The 20503-nt window shown below is 40.7% G+C and overlaps 3 protein-coding genes across 7 annotated transcripts; 1 reads left to right on the top strand and 2 right to left on the bottom strand.

Moving 5' to 3' along the window:
* Positions 1-35: 35 nt before the first annotated feature.
* On the bottom strand, positions 36-11617 carry cnot2 (CCR4-NOT transcription complex, subunit 2). Of its 5 annotated transcripts, none has more exons than XM_047596107.1 (15): positions 11512-11617; positions 8831-8959; positions 8661-8754; positions 8387-8534; positions 8130-8303; positions 7911-7990; positions 6680-6829; positions 6283-6407; positions 5981-6098; positions 5463-5619; positions 5197-5258; positions 3550-3599; positions 3348-3448; positions 1605-1749; positions 36-1514 (listed from the first exon to the last, which is right to left on the bottom strand). In XM_047596107.1, the coding sequence occupies exons 2-15, from the start codon at positions 8945-8947 to the stop codon at positions 1428-1430; spliced, it is 1608 nt and encodes a 535-aa protein (XP_047452063.1). In that variant the 5' UTR covers positions 8948-8959; positions 11512-11617; the 3' UTR covers positions 36-1427. The 5 variants fall into 5 exon arrangements, with proteins under 5 accessions (XP_047452063.1, XP_047452065.1, XP_047452067.1 ...); XM_047596109.1 differs by having other exon boundaries at positions 6680-6805; XM_047596111.1 differs by having other exon boundaries at positions 6680-6769.
* Positions 11618-13445: 1828 nt separating this feature from the next.
* lrrc10 (leucine rich repeat containing 10) lies at positions 13446-15846 on the top strand. Its single transcript, XM_047595294.1, has 2 exons — positions 13446-13705; positions 13828-15846. The coding sequence occupies exon 2, from the start codon at positions 13968-13970 to the stop codon at positions 14790-14792; it is 825 nt and encodes a 274-aa protein (XP_047451250.1). The 5' UTR covers positions 13446-13705; positions 13828-13967; the 3' UTR covers positions 14793-15846.
* A 459-nt stretch (positions 15847-16305) lies between these two features.
* Positions 16306-19427, bottom strand: LOC125014324 (seipin-like). Its single transcript, XM_047595293.1, has one exon. The coding sequence runs from the start codon at positions 18916-18918 to the stop codon at positions 17656-17658; it is 1263 nt and encodes a 420-aa protein (XP_047451249.1). The 5' UTR covers positions 18919-19427; the 3' UTR covers positions 16306-17655.
* Positions 19428-20503: the final 1076 nt, after the last annotated feature.

The following is a 20503-nucleotide window of genomic DNA, read 5'->3' as shown; positions in this document are numbered from 1 at the left end:
GCTTTTAACTTCAGAAAATACAAGATTGGTCTGGATTTTTATTTATTTTTTTTTCTTCTCCTCAATTTGTCACGTTTTCCGTTTGCTATGAAATGCTGCTGTTCACCGCTGTTCAAACAGCTTGAACTGAAATACATCCCTTCTGTTGCCATGGACTTAAAACTCAGGTAATGATCTCCACGTTTATTTTTCTCTCGTTTTTTTTTTCTTCTTCTTCTTTTTGGGAAGAGAATCAGGCCTTTCCTTGAATGACATTGAAGTTTTTTTTTTTTTTTTTGTATTACTTTGATGTTAAGTGCCCACAGTGCCATGTGACACCCTGTCCAGCAGATCCAGAAAAATTCCTGTTACGTCCACATATTGCGTCCGTGCTCACCTCATAAAAACGAGGTACAAAGCAGGGCAAAATTTCTTCCAAAATAGATGTCATATATATATATATACATACATATATATATATATAGCAATCATATATACACATTCGTACATACATACACTAATTTATGTGATGCAAAGGAAAAAAAAATGTACACATTTCTTACAAAATCGTAACAAAGACTGGAAAGTGTTTTCATTTGCTCTGGAGAAAAGTCAAGTAGCCGTCGAGCGTCTGTGAGGATTTCTCCGAAAAGCAGTCTCCCAGATTTGTGTCCATGTTCGGGCCGGCAAAAGAAGTCACAGAAGACGGGACAGAGAATGAAATGGACCAAGAGACGGGAAAACTGTGGAAGTGGTGCAAATACAGAAGTTGGAGGAATCAAAGTCATGTTCAAGAAAAAAACTAAATCAAAAAAAAAACATAGGGTGAGATGAAAAAGGGATGCGTGTGGGAAAGCTGAAAGAACTCCCTGACCCGAAAACAAGGAAATGGAAAAGGAAAATAAAAAATAAATCATCAGGGAGTGTTTCACATAAAAAAGCACAAACAAAATTTTGTGTTCTTTTATTACTAAATATAGTGCAACAATAAACATTGCATTTCTTTCACCCTTTCACTCACATCTGAGGATGTTAACTTTTGTTTTTCCCCCACCTTCCCCTCTCTGAAACAACTTGCTGTAAATTTACGAGGCGCAACCTTTTGTTCTGTCACTTGTCCTGTGGCACAAGGTCAGTCCTCCTTTCCTGGGAGAAAACAGGCTTCAGATTCAGAGACGTAAACATAACACAGACCCTGCTCAAAACAAAAAAACAAAAAAAAAAACAAAAGAAAAACAGGAGGAACATAAAGAATAAAAACAGAACAAGTGTTGGTGTTTTGGGCAGCATGTAAATTTTGGAAAAGGCAGGGCAGTTTTAAATGGTGGTGGCGACAGCCCCCGCAGTCACAGAGCCAAATCCTCGAGGAATAAAAACCACACAGCGCCTCTCCCTGGACAAAGGTGTTGTGCGCAGGAACCCGCCGCGGCCTTTGGACTGGTCGGGCCTCAGAAGGCCTGCTGGGCTGGGTTGTAGTTGAATGTTGTTGGCACGTGAGGCCTCTCTTCCAGCTTATCGTACTCCAGATGAAACTCCTGAGAGACACGGGTTTAGAAACAGCTCAGTTAAAGTCAGAAACGTTAATTTTTTTATTTTTATATACATGTTTTACCCAAAACCTTTACCTTGGCCACTTTCCTCCAGTTAAGACAATCAAAAAAGTAGTAGGTTCCCCTCTCGTAGGTGTTAGTCTTCAGTGTAGGCTCCATGCCAGGGGCCCTCGTTATCCAGACCCGCTCCTCTTTGTGATACCTCCAGTCCCGGTTAAAGCTGGAATATGGAATATGTCAGGAGTTCAGCTCTGTTTGTGGTGGTTTTGCTTCTGATTCTATGGCCTTGATTACTTTTACCTGGGACCTCTGGTTATTCAGATATTACCCCCTATGTCTGTGTTTCATGTGGCGCATTCACACGGGATAAACAAAGTGTCAGAGATGGTTTAAATTACTTTACAAAAGTATAATGGGTGATAAAAATATATTTTTGATACTATTTATCCCAGGGAAGAAATTACCAACGCCCTGTCAGTATTTAAACCTTTACAGATGAACACATTTATTGTTGATTTAATGATTTCATCCATCTAAACGGGCAAATAGTTCAGCGACATCTTGACTTTGCGCCCTAACATCTGTCCAAACTTTTAATTATAGCAAAATCCTTTATAATTCTTGCAGAAAAAAAGCCACAAATTAAACAAAAGTCTTAAAGTAAAAATGTTGATTCACACTGGATTAGTTTTATCTCTGTGTTGTGAGAGTTAACGGTTCAGGTAATTTGCAGAATAATTTTTACTTTACAAATCACGGACATGGACGATTTGCACGGGGTTAAGATCCCAGACGACCTCCGCGATGGTTACAAATTACCAGAGGTCCCCAGATAAAACTAGTCCCGTGCGAATAAGGCTTAATTTGCGTTTCATTTTTATGGCTCTGCTACTTTCCATCTCACTCCACTGTGTGTCAGAGATGGTTTTAATTACTTTGTAAATTATAATGGATGATATTATCCGTCTAAATGGGTGAACAGTTCCGGACCTTGCGCTGTAACATCTGTCCAGACTTTGAATTAAAGAAAAATTAAACGAAAGCCTTGATAAAATAAAACCTCACCTTTAAATCACAGAGATGTCGATTCACCTCTGTGTTACGAGAACGGTTCTCATATGGTTCAGGTAAATTTAAGGATGGGAACTGTTAAAGTTTTCTCCAAAACTGGAGTGAAACCGGTACGTAAACTTTGTCGGTGCCTTTTTTTTTAAGGCATTTTGTGATGTGCAAGTCGAACAGAATATTAATTTAAAATAAATGGACCAATATAAAATAAAATTCACAACAAACTGTCATAATTATCACAATGAAAACAGTGGCGTGGGGTCTGGCAGGCTATCAAAGACGATTCATTTCTAAGCCCCTCGCGATGTCACATGTTTAATCAAATTCCAAGTGTTTCCTCTCCTGCACAATATCTCCTTTGAGCACTTGTTGCAGATTCTTTCGAGTTGAAGCACAGCCAAACTTTTGACCCGGGATTTGCACTTGACACATCTGCAGCACCGACTTCACTGGAGTCCATGCAGCTGAAAACCTGACAGCAATAGAGCTAAGGGGGCGGTAATTAAAAATTCAGTGGCACCCAAACGGGTGAGATCACCTTTTTCCTTTTGCCTATTTATTTTACTATCTCCACGTTTCTGCCCGTCCTGGTAACCTGTGCTCATGAGGTGCTAATATTTTCCCGTTTCCTTCCATTAGCTCAGCCTGTTCTAACCAGACTGAGCCAATTAGTCCGGTTATTACTGGAATACAGGAGCAGCATTAGAGTTAGCCTGGCACAAAGACTGAAAACCAAATCCAAACACTCACAGCTCCACGGCCGCCAGGAGCTGCAGCAGGTCTCCTCCGTTCATGTAGTACAAGTAGAACAACAGGTCTTCGCCGTATCGAGCCAGTTTAATTGCAGCCAACTATGAACGAGACAAAAAGGGAATAAGGAGAATTAGTTTAACGCCCCGTTTCACGCCTGAATCACAGAACTACTACGCGGTGGCTCTGCTCTGGTAATTACCTTGTCCCTTATGTGGATGTTGGTTAAATACTCCGATGGAACGTGGAAGTCTGGAAACGAGACACAGAAGGAAGTTAGTGATGGTACGAGTTGTAGCGATTAATTATTACACATCTGTCAACGGTGGGCGGTTAAAATAGGTTCTTCATTAGGTACACTATTAAAAACAAATGCATCCTAATGTATCGACGTTACGGTATCCATCAATACATCAGCTGTGGATTCGATAGCGTTCATTCATTTTGGAGGCTGTGCTTTCTAGTATGAGTGAACTATATGTTCCTATTATTTTGACAGAACCATTTAAGGCTCATTTAAAATACTTGATGCCTTCACTGATGCTGGTGTGAGTCATTTGTACTACTGCCACCAAAACACTAGTTGGCGCTGTGTCTTTTCTTTGCCAGCTGGGTTCATTTTTGTTTCCACTTCCTGCTTGAAACTTTTGCCGAAGAGGAGTCATCACAATTGTTTATATCTTCAATTTGAAAATTGCAGAGATGGAGAAGCAGCCTTGTATTTGTTTGTTCCACTAAATTTTGTGTATATTGTTTTTTATTTCTAAGTCCATATTTAGTTCCTCCCAAGTATTTTCTACATTTTCTTCTATGTAGTTTTTTTTTTTTATAATGTAATAATATAACATTTTTATAATGTGCATTAATATGCTCTCTCCCTAATTTAACTTGCTTGTCTTAAAGGAGCTGCAAGATGCATTACAAACAAATGCCTGTATCTCGGGAGGTTACATCAATAAAATAAAACGTCATGTAGTTACATTTCTGTTGAGGTGCACTTAAGCTACAATGCTAAGCTTTGCATCAATTTAAAAGCATGAGTATAAATTGCCTACAAGGCTAAAACAAACTACTTCCTCCAAAATGATAATACAATTAAACTGCCACTGTTCTCAATCTGTTCTAACATATACCACTCACCGGCCACTTTATTAGGTACACCTTGCTACTAAAAGGTTGGACCCTTTTGCTTTCAGAACTGCCTTAATTCTTCATGGCATAGTTTCAACAAGTTGTTGGAAACATTCCTCAAAGATTTTGGCCCATATTGACTGTGGCTGTGGCTCAGTTTGTACTACGGGGCCCAAAGTGTGCCAAGAAAATATCCCCCACATCATTACACCACCACCACAAACAGCCTTGAGCTGTTGATACAAAGCAGGATGGATCCATGCTTTCATGTTGATTTCTCCAAATTCTGACCCTGAGATCTGAATGTCAACATGTTATGTGTTTAAAGATGGTATTCTGCATTCCTTGGTTGGAACCAGTGGTTATTTGAGTCACTGTCGCCTTTCTATCATCAAATAAATACTGAAATACCAACAACCACACCACGTCCCTTTCTTCCACATCCTGATGCTCGGTTTGAACTTGATCTCCTCTAAATGCCTAAATACATTGAACTGCAGTCATGTGATATTAGCTGATTAGCTATTTGTGTTAACAAGCAATTAAAAAAACTGAACAGTTGTACCTAATAAAGTGGCAAATGAGTTGTAAACTGAACATAATAACGCTCATGAAAGGGGTTTTTGGTAAAGGACCTTTATATTAGGATACATTTATTTCCAGAAGTGTACCCTAATGAACTGCATGTGTCGATTAAAACTGTCTAAAAGCGTCTTACCGATGTCTTGTGGTCGACACGGTGCCGATGCCCAGGGGGAGGCAAACTTGGGGTACAGGTTTCTGCCAAAAAACATATACACACATGTCATTTAACGGCTAAATCAATGATTATAAAGATGAAGGCGGTTAAAGATTGCAAGAATAGATCAATGTATGTGAAATTAAAAGTTTCCTTATATCTAACTGGCTGCTGAAAGCTGATATCTGCTACACGGATATGTACTGGCTGATGGAAGCGTATTTGGAGCAGGAGGACTGTCTTACTCTGGCGAGTTTAAATTAAGTCCAAGTGTCGTGAGGTCACTTCCTAGCGCCAGATGGACCATCCCTGGATCGGTCTCCGCTGCCCGGATGAACGTCAGCAGGCCAATCATGCCGAACTGGTCTGTCACCATGCCGGAGGGAATGTTCGTCACCCGACCTGCAGCGGACGGGATAGTCCAGAGTTCAACAAAACCGCACAAATGGGCCCCTGATTTACAGTAAATACTTACTGTAAAAAAAAAAAAAAAAGCCTCCATATCTCTAAACCACACTCTGTGCACTCATCAGAGCAAAACCGAGCTAATTATACACTGATGGTCACAGACAAGCTAATGGAAAGATGATGATGGTCTGTATCACACTGAACATTTGTCTTTTGGTTTCCTCCCTGTAGCCTATCCGATAATTATCTAACCCCAAATGCAGGGTAGAGAGCCCAACTGCCTCACCCAAGTTGTGCGATTAAGAAGGGATGTCTCAGTGGAATTGCAGCGATACGATTGGCTGTGAGGTCTCACCATCGGGCAACACCTGGATCCCTTTCTTCTGGTTGTTGTTCTGTGCTGAGGTCGTCTTGTCTCCGGGGAACTTGGGCCCATCTGCATTGGATGTGCTCTTGCTTGTTGAGTTCAAGTTCTAAAGACGGAGGTGGAGGGTGGGGGATAAAAAAAAAGAAAGAAACAAAAAAAAAAACACTATTTTGAAATACACACATCAAATCAATGTAATTATGTTTGGCCTGTATCCTCGACAGAAATAAAAAAAAACACACACATCCAGCCATGAGTGTGCTGTCGAGCCGTCACTGGCTCTCACTTACAGTTTTGCTGTCGTCGTTGTTCAACGAGGGGTCCTTATAGTTTGGGCCAGGCAGTGCAGGGAAGTCCTCGTTATGGATGGAGAAATCCTGTGTCTGTTCTGTTGATGGCTTCGTCACCATGCCAACTGGATGATGATGATGATGATGATGAACACCGTGAAGTAAGTAGAGATATATATATATAAAAAAATAAAATAAAATCGCCAAGTGTAACCGTAAGATGAAAAAAAAATTAAGAAATTATAGTTTATGGTTATTCGATTTTCATTAAAAATAAAAAGCCTTGGCTAATATTCTGAAACCAATCAAGGAGCTGAAGTCCATTTCCTCTGCTATGGGAATGTGGGTGCATTAATGTGAGCAAAAACAAGACATTTTCTGCAGCCTAATGGCCTACCGTAGGGAGCCCGTCCAGTCAGTGGGTTGAGCACCGGTGTTGGGTTTCCAGTTCCTTCTCTCCGACTCCTGTCTGCTAATGCAGGGAAGTCTGACAGATCCAGTCCTGTTACATTTTCACTTCCATCTGCAACAGTCATGAACACGCAATCTATGGATAAAATCTATTTGTATAATAATGTTTTATTAATACGTTTAATGATGGGGCCCCCTTCTTAACCTCCTCAGACCCTGAGTCCTCATATGAGGACGTTTAGTTTTAGGTTTGTAGAAGCTTATTCTGCTTCATTTAAACTTTGTAACAAATGTAACAAAAGTGGACAAGGTACAAAACCTCATCAAATTTTACAGTTGAAACTTGTTTATTTATGATTATTAACTTACTCACTGAGGATATTAGGACAGTTTTATATGTTGTTACATATTGAGCGAAATAATCCAAGTGTCCACATATGAGGAGATCATTTTTTCCAAAAACTACTTCCTGTTCAAAGACGGTGCTTAGTGTTTATAGTTTTTAGATGCTACTAATCTCAAATAAAGATAAACAGAGAAATTAAAAATGCAAACTAAACAAAAGCTCAGGTCTCAGGAGGTTAATAATAGCGCCATCAAATAAGGTCAAGATACATTTTCAATAGATTTATTTTACGTTAACGAAGAGACTGTTTGCTGCCGAGAGTACAGACTAAACACTTTAAAACTAAAACGCCTTAAAATATAAGTTACAAGAATTCTAAATATTAAAATGTCAAACAGAGAGTGGTATTTCACAGAAGCCCTGAGCGGTCATGCGTTCACGCATTATTTCCTCCGTTTTCCCGAGTTAAATTCCTTTAATTTGAGAGAGCTGCATCATACGTGACCTGCCATGCTGACCGATGGATGCAATTTAAACACTAATAATGCATAAAACAATAATAAAAGCCTAATGTAATAAGCCTGCTGTAAGGTGACTCATTTGTTTTGTGCTTTAATGTTTGCCAGATAATGATAAAGTTTCAGAAGATCCCGAGATAAGAAGATAAATAACTTCTTATCTCAAGAAAATGGGATCACGAGAAAACAAAGGAAATGAACTCGTTATCACAGGAAATGGAGGAGGAAATCATATGCATGAATGTATGGGCCGCTTAGAGTTTCCGCAGTATTTGTTTATTAGATTGTAACTATTTTATAATGTTCAACTCAAATGCAGATATGAATGGACTGTTAGGTTAAACCAGGCTGACCTGTGCCATTGAAGATGCTGCTTGATAATGAGCTGTTCATCCCGAAAGCCTGATTTCGGTTCATACCAAATCCTGACATGCTGCACAGACAACAGAAAAACCAAATTAAAAAAAGAAAGCCAGCTTGTAAACATTACAATAAATTTAAATTCTACATCTGGAATATTAGCGAACACAGGGAGTGAGTGAGTGAGTGAGAGTTATTCCAGATCCGTCTACCTGTTGATGGTGAAGGCCTGGCGTGCTGGCTGCTGTTTGGGCATACAGATGATACTGGGTGAACTGCGGTTGGGGCTTCCCAGCCCCGAGCTGCCCATACTGTTGGTCCTGCCGCTCATCCCAATTCCTTGACCGACCTGAGAGTGGTTCAGCATGTTCCTCGAATTCAACCCCCTGTTAAAACATCATAAGGTTTAATTTTTTTTTTACACCACTGACATTTTTTAGTCTTCAGACTTATGTGCACACACACACACCTGCTCGGTGATGGAGGGGTATGGAGGGACATGGTGGGGACCCCTGTTGTGGGGGTGATATGACTTGGTAGCTGCGTGCCTTGTGTTAGATTTGGGTTTAACTGAGGCGTATTGTTTCCCATCCCCCTTACCGAGAAGCCGAGTGCACCTGCAAGACAACAAATGGCGTCAGACGACTGAGAGACACACTCTTATTTTTGTTAGAATAATATCAATTTATGGTCACCAAGTTTTAGTGGCCATAAAATGTAAAAGAAAAATAACTAACACTCACTTTGTGGACCGTACAAACTCGCACCGAGCTGCGACAACTGGCCCGACGACGATGGTGAAGGAGAGGACAGCATCTGGAGGAAAACATTTGAGGACTGGACAGAGTAAGATAACTGGGAAAACCTTTGCTATGGCATTAAAAAAAACAAAAGATATGTGTACAACACTCACGTCTTTGTCCGACCGATGTGGGAACATCGACGGCTGGCTGTAGTACATGTTCTCATCTGAGAAGTCGTTGTCGACTACCTCGACGAACTCCACAAATTTCTTTCTAGCACCAAACATGCCTTTTGTCACCTGAAAGACAGAGAGGAATCTTTATTAATGATGTGCTTGGGAAACAAAAACAGTCAAGAAGTCAAGGAAGTAAAAATAAGATTTACACTTTAATACCAGCTCCACTTAAGTTCCACCCACTTCCATAGAACCAATAAGATACAGTTTACCAATATCTGAAACCGAAAGCACTGCATTGTTGTTTACTGTCTGTGTGGTTGTACTAGCACTTACACAAAGTGACCAGCAGGGGCACTGTTTATCATAAATACACTGTATTTGGTTGGATATTGAGATTTTTCTTTTGTTTGTTTATTATTAATAAAGTTTTAGCTGGGTCTAATTTGCAATGATGCAAATGCCAAAGGATCTAATGTGACACGCAACATATATTCTCAAAGAGCGACGATTGCATAGAGGGTGGCAGCTTTTATCAATGAAAGCAACTGCTATTCCTAATTTGTCCAGTGTTTTAGTCGAGGGAAGATCTAGAACAATGTGCCCCAATGTGCCGTATTTTTCTTAAGACATTTAATTTTGTTAAAAAAGGGTAATTTATTAATTGTAAACATTCTTCTTATTTACTTGATCTCCTTGGCACTAAAACAAATGGACAAAAAAAATGTGGAGTTGTCGTTACTCATAGGTTATTATTCTGTTACTGGTCCAGTCAGATTGAGTTCAAATTATGAACTGTACGTGGCCCCCTGAGTGAGTACATGGGGTTGAAAATGTTAAACTCCTGCTAAACAAAACAAGACATTTAAATACATCCATAATGTGTATTAACCCTTAATGGAGCAAAGAACCATATATATATAGTAAGTTCAGCACACGTTTTAAATAACCTCTCAGTGAGGTTTAGAAGCATGTGGTTTTCATTCAGCCAGTCAGAGATGATTACGGAAACATTCTCAGGTCGAATCAGGGTCTAATGTGGTCTACAAGGTCCACCTCTGTATGAACGCAACTGATTTATCAGGTACCACGAAGAAGTGTCCTAATGTGATAATGTTGACAAAGTGTCCGAATCAACTCTTATAATCCAATGGTGTAAATACAAAAGGACACCAGTGGAGCCCCTCATCACCATCCAGGGCCTGGAGGTGGAAGCCGCTACAAGTGTCCGGGAGTCCACATGAACAACAGACTTGACTGTAGGGACGCAATGTACAATAAGAGCCTGAGTAGACTCTGCTTCCTGAGGAAGCTCAGGTCTTTTAATGTGTGCAGCAAGTTGCTAGAGTCTTGCGTTGTGAGTTCTTTGATAATCTGTTGTTGTGAGTGCCCCTGTACTTGTGCTGTGGGTTGTTGGGGGAGCAGTACCAACAAAAAAAAGACATCAGTAGGAACAACAAATTGGTCTAAAAAAGGCTGAACATTTGTCTCAGTGAGGGGGACAGGACAACACTGGACAAACTGCTCTCTATTATGGACAATCGATCTCATCCAATACACCAAACATTGTAGGAGCAGAGGAGCTCATTCTCCATCAGACTGATGGAGAATGAGCAGAACTTCTTTCATACTTTCTAGTCTATCCACGTTTCTGTAACTGTTAACTCCATGTTATCCATGTTAACGGACACTATTGCACCTGACTATCATTCCTACGTATACACTATTTCTTGTGCATTTGTTCATTTGATAACACCGTACATTGTTTTGCTTACACTATTTTCTATTTTATTTTTTGTAATTTTAACCGTATTGTATCTTTCTTTTTATTTGCGGTTCTCAAGAGTGTTTCCTTTACGTGCAACTAAGCTAATGTGACCGAGTAATTTTCCTTGCGGATCATTAAAGTTTATCTAAGTCCATGTATTTTAAGCACACTTTAAATTTAGTCACCTGCTTTATTTTATTAATTTATTTATTTAGTATTACAATCTAATTGCACTACCCTGCCCCAGTTCAAAACGTAAAGTTCACAAATACTTTTTTGTTTTGGCCAATGCACAATATATTCAATATACTTCCTGAAATTTGCACAATTTAAAAGTCTAAGTAAATTTTGAATTTCCAAGTATTTCAATGAAAGCCCTACAAAGGGTTAAATAAACCAAATGACAGCAGAACAATCTTTTTATTTTCATCCTGTCAAACTTGAAAATTAGCGTGTCTTATATCGTGGAATAGTTTTGTGATACTTTAAAATAAATAAATAAATAAATAAAATTATCTGGGTAGTTAGCCATGTGGCTAACGTTAGCAGGCTAGGTGCTTGTTAACGGCGGTTTGCCAACAGGCTAGCCAAATAAGAGAACAACCACAACGTTTCAACTTTAAAAACACAATTAAACTACCAAGTCGCAGACATTATTGGGGATTAACCGGGGCCCTCCTGTGCCTCTACACATCCACAGTCAGCTGTGTCCCGTTTCCTCGGCTCAGTTTATCGGCATTAGCGGTTAGCATTAGCATTAGCATTAGCAGTCAGCTGGAGCTAACAGCTAACGAGCCGCCGTGTATCGAGACGGAACAAAGCGCCGAGATAAATAGCTCAAGTCCTTTGATTTAAATTCACCCCGAGTCGCTTTGAGGCGACGAAATATAAGTAATAAAGCCCTCACCGCATCAATTTCCCTTCGCTTCGTTAGATCCAAGATGGCCGTGTGTATTCTCAATCGAAAGAGGTGTAACCTTTACCCTCTGACCTTACGACCCGCTGAGTACTTCCGTACACAAAAGACTGCTATGGCTCCAACTCCAATTCCCAGAAAAAAAAATGCAACAACAAGCATATTTGCCAAACATCTTCAGAAAAGCAAGACTGTCATTCCAAGAAGAAAGTTTTATTTGATATCCTTGATTGTGGATATAGTCTGGAAAAGATCCTGGTTATTACCCCACAAATATTGGCTAAAGAAGTCCACTTTAAACTTTTACACAACATAAACCCCAGAGAGAGTTTTCATTACAAAACAATTTGGAACTGACACCTCTTGCTCATTATGGAATTGAATATCCTGTTTCCAAAAGTTCTGTGCAGACTTGGATTCACATTTCCTTCAACCTCTTAATATGACTCACTCATTCAATTAGAAGGACATTACCTTTTATATTGTTTTGGAATTTAGAATGCTTCCTAGATCCCTAAAACTTGTGAAAAATAAGAAAAATTAAAAATAGCTATGTAAATAAATAGCTCCTGAATCCTCTCAGTGTTATCGTCCTGTACTCATATTTGAACTGATAGTATTGATATTGTTGTCTGTATGTTTCTATGTTTATATGTTTTATGTTTGTGCTAATATCTAATTCATACTGATGTTTTTATATATATCAGTTTTCAATTAAAAGAAATCCAACTTCCAGTCTTTGTTATTTAGTTTCTTAGTTAAATATGTTTTACTTTGTGTGATTTATGTGGAACAATTACTGTTTTTACTGCATGCATTGTACTTTGTATAACTGTGCATGTCTTATCTTATCTTATCTTATCTTATCTTATCTTATCTTATCTTATCTTATCTTATCTTATCTTATCTTATCTTATCTTATCTTATCTTATCTTATATCACAACATTGTGCACAGTGCATGTACAGCAGCCCTCAGAGACTGAGGCCATGCAGTCAAGCGTAGCTTAATCTTTTGCACTTTTTTAAACAAAATAAATGTATTTTTATTGCTGGGTTAAGCATCAGCACATTCACATAAAGTTGCTCACAGACGTCAGACTTAAACCATCTCTAATACAGTGGAAGGCCACTAGATGTGGCTAAAACCTTTGGAAACTACCTCTGCTACTACAACTACTACTAGTATTTTGAACATGTGCTTGCAACTGTGGCTATATCTCAAGAACCAGGTCTGTCTCAGCAGTCACATGCCTCATTCTGTGTGCTTAGTCCGAGTTGTACCGTTGCTGGCTTGCAGGCCCCAGGGTGTAAGTGTGAAGTGCTAAAAAGAGGGTGTCAGTGAGTGAAAGCAGATGAGGGTTGACCGCTACCCCTTCTGATAAGGAAAAATACATTAGGAAAAATTCATTTCTTTTCCGTTTTATCTAGCTGGAAACAAAAAACAGCTCTAATGCAAGACAGCATGGCGGAACCACATCTTACGTATGCAGAAGTGAAAGATATTATATTTAATTGAATCATGATCAGTACGCCTGGATTCACAATGAGTCTGAGGCTCATATCTAAGTTTGCATGTACGAACCTGCCCTGACAAAACCCAGATCTACAGGGTCATTGAAATTCCACCACACTTAAGTACAACACTTTTTTAGAGGGAACATGTAATACACTTCCCTTCCTGAGGAAACATTTCAAAACACAAATTGATTTACTACAATCAGAGGCAATAACTCATTCGCAGATCTTCCTGCAAACACTGATACATTTTTTGAGATGATTCCACAGGAGAGACCCACTTGTCGGCCCCGGTGGCACAGACCCAGAGCTGCATCCGGGCCGATTAGGACAGAATGTAAATGACCTTCTCTGCTCTTTCATCACAAAGCGCTTCTTCTGCTTGTCCACGACACCCTGCCCCTCCCTGTCTCTTTCTTCCACCCCTCTCATCCCAGAGAAGAAGGGGGGAAAGTCATTAGGCACAAATGGGGAGGAGAGAGCTAGCGGTTGCTATAGCCATGAAAGTCAGGGCAGAGCTCGGAGCCACTGAGAGAAAGTGAGAGGACTGCACTGGGGAATATCTGCACAGGGAATACAATACATTTTCAGCTCATTAAGCTGGATAAACAAATGGCTTACTGTAGGAGATTCTGAGAGCCATTGACTTCAGCAGGAAGACACTGGAAAGTAGGTGTTGTGAATTCTTTGTATGATCATCTTTACACCTAATTTTAGTCAGCATCATGGCTTCACGTGTATGCGCACAAGGATATAACTCAACTCATAATTGTTTTTTGTATATTATCAAGATCAGTACATCCAGACGGGCGGCGGATGAGCATAAATGGAATCTTATGAAATTCACTTGAAGACGCCAGCAGGCTCCCTAAGTGCAACGCTCGTCTTGGGATAAATTGATGTGGAGGACCAGTGGCGCGTTAGAGGCAAGATGGGAAACGCAATGCGAGGTGTCATCGCCTTCATTCCCTCAGAACGCTGCCAACGCTTCTTAGTCGGGGACCTGAAGGAGATGCCACTGGATCGTACCCTGGACCTGAGCAGTCGGCAGTTGCGTCGGCTACCTGTTGCTGCCTGTGCCTTCAACGAGCTGGTGAAGCTTTACCTGAGTGACAACAACCTCAGCAGCTTACCGGCGGATCTGCAGGGCCTCAAGAAGCTGCAACTCCTGGCCCTCGACTTTAACTGCTTTGAGGAGCTGCCTGCAGCTGTTTGCCAATTGCCCCAGCTCAGCATCCTTTACCTCGGTAACAACAGGCTTTACCACCTCCCGAGAGAACTGAGCGAGCTTAAGGAACTTAGTACTCTCTGGCTGGAGACTAATTGCTTCACTGTTTTCCCTAAGGTGATTTGTGAGCTCTCAAATCTCAAGACCCTGCACTTCGGGTATAACCAGGTACGGAGTTTACCGAAAGAACTTGGACAGCTGGAAGAGCTCCGAAGTATCTGGCTTGCCGGTAACCAGCTGACAGAGTTCCCTTCGGTGTTGCTGGAAATGCATTTTCTCGCCGTCATTGACGTGGACCGGAATAAAATACGACACTTCCCGGGCCTTTCTCACTTGCAGGGGTTGAAACTTGTCATATATGACCACAACCCGTGCGTTAACGCCCCAGCAGTGGGTGAAGGAGTCAGAAGGGTCGGGCGCTGGGCCGACAGCTCAGATGACGACCAGGAAGACGACGGCTCGAAAGCGGTGGGTGAGACTACAGCCGAGGTCACAGAAGTCCACTCTGAAGAGCAGCAAAATATTTAAGGTCAAGAAACGGCGTGACCTTTAGCTGTGGTGAGACATTATTGGCAGACTTCTCACTTGAGTGGCGTCCTGGAGCACTTAAAGCCCGAGTGGCGCATTGTACATCAGGCTCATGGTATTTGGTCCATATATGGTGAAGCTAGACATAGGAGTTTTAATTGAAACCACAAAGTGTGAAAGACTAAATTGTAATTCTGAGATAAACGTAACACGTTTGCTAATTAAAAGTGTATGCAATATTAGTGTCTTGCGGTAATTTGCGAAACTTTATATATCACGAAACGATTAGTCACAACAAAAGCAGGGCTATGAAGTGTTATTCATTTGCACAAACAACAGACTTATAGTCACAATGTTTCAAAATAGTTGATCTTATGGTGCAAATGTGAATAATACAGGTATTAAAATGTTAAATGTTCTTTCTGATGAATAACATGATGTTTTTGCAGTACAGTGATTATATTTGACTATAGTCATACATGTAGCTGTGGTATCATGTGAAAGACGGTTAATCACCTGGATGTCAGTCGGTGTAAAGCATGATCATAATTAACCCCAGCTCAGTGTGACATAGTATCTGTACCTGCTGAGGCTAAAAACAGTTCGGGTTTTGATGCAAGCGACGGATGATTGAGGTCGATTAGTGCACTCTTTATCCAGGCCGATGCATAATTCATCTGATAGGCTGTGGCTTGGAATAAAGACCGCTAATGGTCCTTTAATATCATCACCATAAGGCTCTGGTTTGAATGATATCATCGTGGGGCTTTGCGACTCTCCAGCGTACCGGGAAAGAGTTACGTAAACAAGATGAAATTCTAGAGTCGCAACATACGATTTTAAGACCATTTGAACATAATGTAAAGGGGTCTGCATGTCTGCATTTCTGGAAATGTGATTATTTCACTGAACTTCTGTATGTCACGCTTTCATTCAGCTTTCTATTTAACACCGAAGCTACTGTATGTATACCTTTTTTCAGGTTTAACAGACACATATAAAGACTCCCTTGTGTTTTATCAGCCAACATTAAGATTAAAAGATTTTTCTTCTACTATGCTGCCTCCTTGTGAACAAAAGTCAATGTAATTACAGAATCAGTGGTGAACAACAGGGGGCACTTTTAGTATTAATCGCTAAATTGCGTTGAAATCTACTTACTTTTTACCATACAGTATCATGTCTTCACATCTAGATGTTTAAAGCTGTCAGACCCTTAATTATAACCAGCATCAGTCTCTTATTTTGAAAGCCCTGTAACACAAATATTTACCTATCGCTGGTGACATTTTCAGTGCAAATTTAAGAGGTGTTGCAATGAAAAAGCCAACACTGGACCCTACGTACTGTTGCAAATGTGTGTTTAACATTTAAGCTTCTGATTCATATGAACTTCAGAGTGGCATAAAAAAACATAACGGTCTAATGGGAATATAAAAAAAAGTAATGGCATTATCTAAAATGTAGGCATATTGTGTAGAAAATGACATTTTATCAGTAGAAAGACAAAACATTAACAAAAGAGACATGCACTGCTTCTGTGCGTTTATTTATTTTGTTCAATGAATAAATAACCCCTACTCATGCCCTGTATCTTCAGCTGACAGCTTATAAATGCATCCTATTTGACGATATCTTTGGTACAAAGTCCTACATCAACACAACTTGTTTAGCTCCTTACATAAACTTCCTTAACCCAAAGCTCCCCGGCGGTGGAGGTCAAACACATGGAGGCTGAGCTACACACCAACAATCCCTCCATCACCTTCAATCCACATGCTTTATCAAATAGCATCAGTTTCAAAACAGTAACTTCAATTGCCCTTCTCGTACTGTATGCCCGGCAAATTTAAACACAAACATGTTTCACACGTATTAATGAAAATGTACATTATAAGGAATTATAAGGAAGACCCAGGTAAAATGTCTTGGATGTAATAAAACAAAATACATACCAATTTCAAAACACCAAAACCACAGAGTGCAAACTGCAAGTAAACACTGAACACAAAGATCCAATAGAATGAACATTGCCACATTAAAGCACAGAAGCATTAACTAAATGTGCCACGGCACTTAAATAATCCGTTCACACGAAGACAGAACATCTATTCGCATGATGATAAAAATAAATATACGTGACGAATTGCTTATATCCGTCAGGCTGGACCCACTTCACATTTTTTTTCTTGGAAAGTTAATAAAAACAAAGACTCTTTCTTTTCTGAAAACTCCCCAAATCCAATTCCTCTGAAAGAGAGCGTTAGAAAAAAGGTTCATGAGAACTTTTAATTTTGTTTCAGGGCCTCTACAATATATTCAAAAACTGATTTTTCGGTTAAATGGCAACAATCAAAAGAGTCTCTGTGTTCGCTTTAAATGGGAACACTGTTAGTAGGCTTGAGTCAGTTATTCCCAGGAAGTACTGCCCTTTGAGATTTTGGAAAAGTAAAACATGAGGAGGTTAAATTGAGCGGTTAATAGAGATTGCTACCAAACTAAACTTCGTTGCCACTTGTGTGCAATGAAAAAGAAAAAAAAAGACAAACAATGGACAAGTGGAATGTAGCACCTTCTGAAAGGCACCAGCAGAAAATCAAGTGGCACAAACATGAAACTTGTAACAGTGCTGCGATCAGAAAAAAAAAAGAGCGTAGGTCAAAGTTACAATGAGGTAAACTGTCTTCGAGACAAGACAAAGGGCTAGCCAGCTAAAACACCACAGGTAACCTATTATCATGCAAGCGATATTAGTCCAACTGAAACAGCAGGTTAGCTTTAGTTTATTAATATCTGCAGTGAAGCTACTGATAAGACGCTATCGAAGCACATGAGCTACGGATACTTTGTGAGGTGACATGGTTCACAGGCTCATCCAGGGTCCGGGTCTCTGTCTGAGCACCGTCTCGCCCGGCTGAGGTGGCACGTATCCATCAGACACATCCGTGGCGTCTTTCTCCTCGGGCTCCTCGGAGTCATGAGACTCCTCTTCCTTGCTAACTCGCACATCGGTGGCATCTTGGACCACAGAGGAGTTCTTTGATGTCGCCTCCGCCTCCGCGTCAGCTTGGAAATCAGATGCCTCGTTCACAGATCCGATCATTTTCGGTTGATTGAGTGCCGTGTACGAGTTTTCCTTCTCCATGCGCTTCCGAGCCTCCTCTCTCCTCTGCTGGATGCGGGTGTTGTCTCCCATCATCACCCTGACTCTCACTTGATCCGGGGGCCAGATCCCACCCCATATAAACTGCAGGTAGCTGAACAGCACGATGACACTGAGGAAGGCAAAGTTGGTGGCCACGCCGATCACGGCGGACGTCAGGGGGAAGTTGTAGAGAACGTAACGTATACCGGTGAAGTAGGCATGGACGCGGAGCTGGGATGAGTAGATCTGCACACGTTTGGACTGGATCTCGATGACTGCGCCGATAGTGGGTTGATAGGCATTCGTCTTGTAGTCGGAGAAGAGCTCCACTTCTATGAGCTGCTTCTGCTCCGCCATCCCAGTCAGGAGTAAAGGAGAGAAGAATAAAGTGCTCAGATACTGCAGGAGGTTGGAGCGGTAATGCAGCATTGTAGACCTCCCCACTTGCGAGACAGTCTTCCCACCTTTCGTGTAACAAGACATCTTGACCATGAACATGCCCAGCTGTTCGTTCACAGGTGACTCCGGCATCTCTAGCTCCAAAGACACTCGGTAAGGCTGACCGTTCGCCATCACCTGATCTCTGTCGTTCTTCATGAACGAGATGTTGGCCGTGGGGAAGGAGCAGAGTGTTGTCGAGTCTGAGGTATCGCAATCAGAGGTGTAGTAGAAGTGCACGGGGGTGGAGAAGCTCACGGTGGGCATGTAGGAGTAATAGAAGCTTCCATAGAGAAAGACGGACACCCAGAGCAGCAGGACCAGGACGCAGAAAAGGGTGGCAGCCTGAAACAATGTCCGCCGGGCTTTGAGGAGAGTCACAGCTGCGACGTCGTGCAGCCAGTGCAGAACCGGTCCCATCGCGCTCCGCATCGTGTCCGTCCCGGAAAGCGCCGACCTTCCCGTGGTGCTGGCTGGGACACTCGGTCCTCCTTCGAGCCCTGTGGACTGCTGCCTCCGTGGCGGGTCTTTATGTTCCTGCATCAGTGGGTGTCTCCTATCTTAAACCGTATAATCGCTTATCTTCACCCCCCCATGTCAAGTCTCATCTACTCACTACACACTCGGAATCCGAGCTACTTCCGGGTGGTTTAATCTACAAGCCATGACAACTACTCGACAAATATTAAAAAAAAAATATGTATATATTTATTTACCCTGTGTTTCTACTGCGTAGTTGGTGTTTTCTATTTACCCGCTGGGGGTAGTTTAGGCTCATTAGCAACTTAACAGCTCTAGGCAAAATATTACCTTGCGACCCGGAAGTTTATCGGTTGTTTAAAGCGGAAGTTGTGAATCACTTCCGGGTCGTAAATCATACGCATGAATATATTATTTTTACGGATGAGGGGAAAGGAATAATTGAGAAACAAGTACAAAAGACACGCCAAGAATACAGTCACCTTAATAATATTCAAAAACCGGTTGGCGTAGGAAGAAACTTTAAATCTTACTGTTTGCACATTTTAAGTTAATTTTAGGACATCGTTTATTTATCTCACATGTATAGAAAATTTCCTTGTCAATGTAGCGTGGAATTAGACAAGAATATATATATATATATAAACAAACAAAAACAATATCATCCTTGGAAGAATATAGAAAAAATAACAGCACTCTGGAAAATATATAGAAGAAATAGAAATATAGGGACATTCTGTATATAAAGTGTGGATTGGGAGTTTAAAATGTTTTTTTAAAAAATGGTAATATAGTATAATTGCTAAGATTTTAAAAGCACCTTTGAGGAAGGTAATTTCAATCCTGTCTATGCAAATGTCTGAACTGAACTGTCAGAACTGTTTTTGTCCGTTCTTGCTTACTTTAGGGTTCCTGCCCAGACTGGTTGGGCAGGAACCCTAAAGAAGAGGCAGTCATCACCACTGAACTTAAACAACACACAGGGCTGAGTCTACCTATTGTTTCTGTTGATCAAAGTAGTATGAGAACAGTAATGGCATTAGCAAAAAATGTAGGCATATTGTTTAGAAAATGACGATTTTGACGTAAATGAGAAATTATCAGTAGAAAACAGAGGAGCAGGAAAGAAAGGAGGACAGTAAAAAAGAGACATGCACTGCAACTGTGTTTATTTATTTTGTTCACTGAATAAATAACCCCTATCCATGTACTGTATCTAAACTTCCTTAACCCAGAGCTCCCTGGACTTGGAGGTCAAACACATCGAGGCTCAGGATAGGACACACTGGACTAAACAGCACACTTCACAAAATACGAAAACATGCAACTGGAACATGTACACGCTGTAATAATATAGAACCTGTCCGACATGTACTGGTTGATTTTAAGGCCCACAAGGAAGAGAGGAACAAACAGAAAGCAACAGTGCAGAAAGCAAAGTTAAGTCTCACTGTAGAGAACCTCCTGGGTGAAAAAGGAAAGATAACACACAATCATTTGATTAGGTACCTGAAGGGAACACGGTAAATGGACATGATTTAGTTATTTTCTTTTTAATCTCCTTTGGTTTTGTTTTACTGATCCACTGATCCAAACTCCAGTTCACCAGTCAATCCAGAAGAAGAAGATGCAGATTCCTTTTACTTCA

This window comes from Mugil cephalus, chromosome 10 (assembly GCF_022458985.1).
Source record: "Mugil cephalus isolate CIBA_MC_2020 chromosome 10, CIBA_Mcephalus_1.1, whole genome shotgun sequence".
NCBI classification, from domain to species: Eukaryota; Metazoa; Chordata; class Actinopteri; order Mugiliformes; family Mugilidae; genus Mugil; species Mugil cephalus.
Note: the sequence above shows the minus strand (reverse complement) of the source record. Positions and strands in the feature narration are given on the sequence as shown.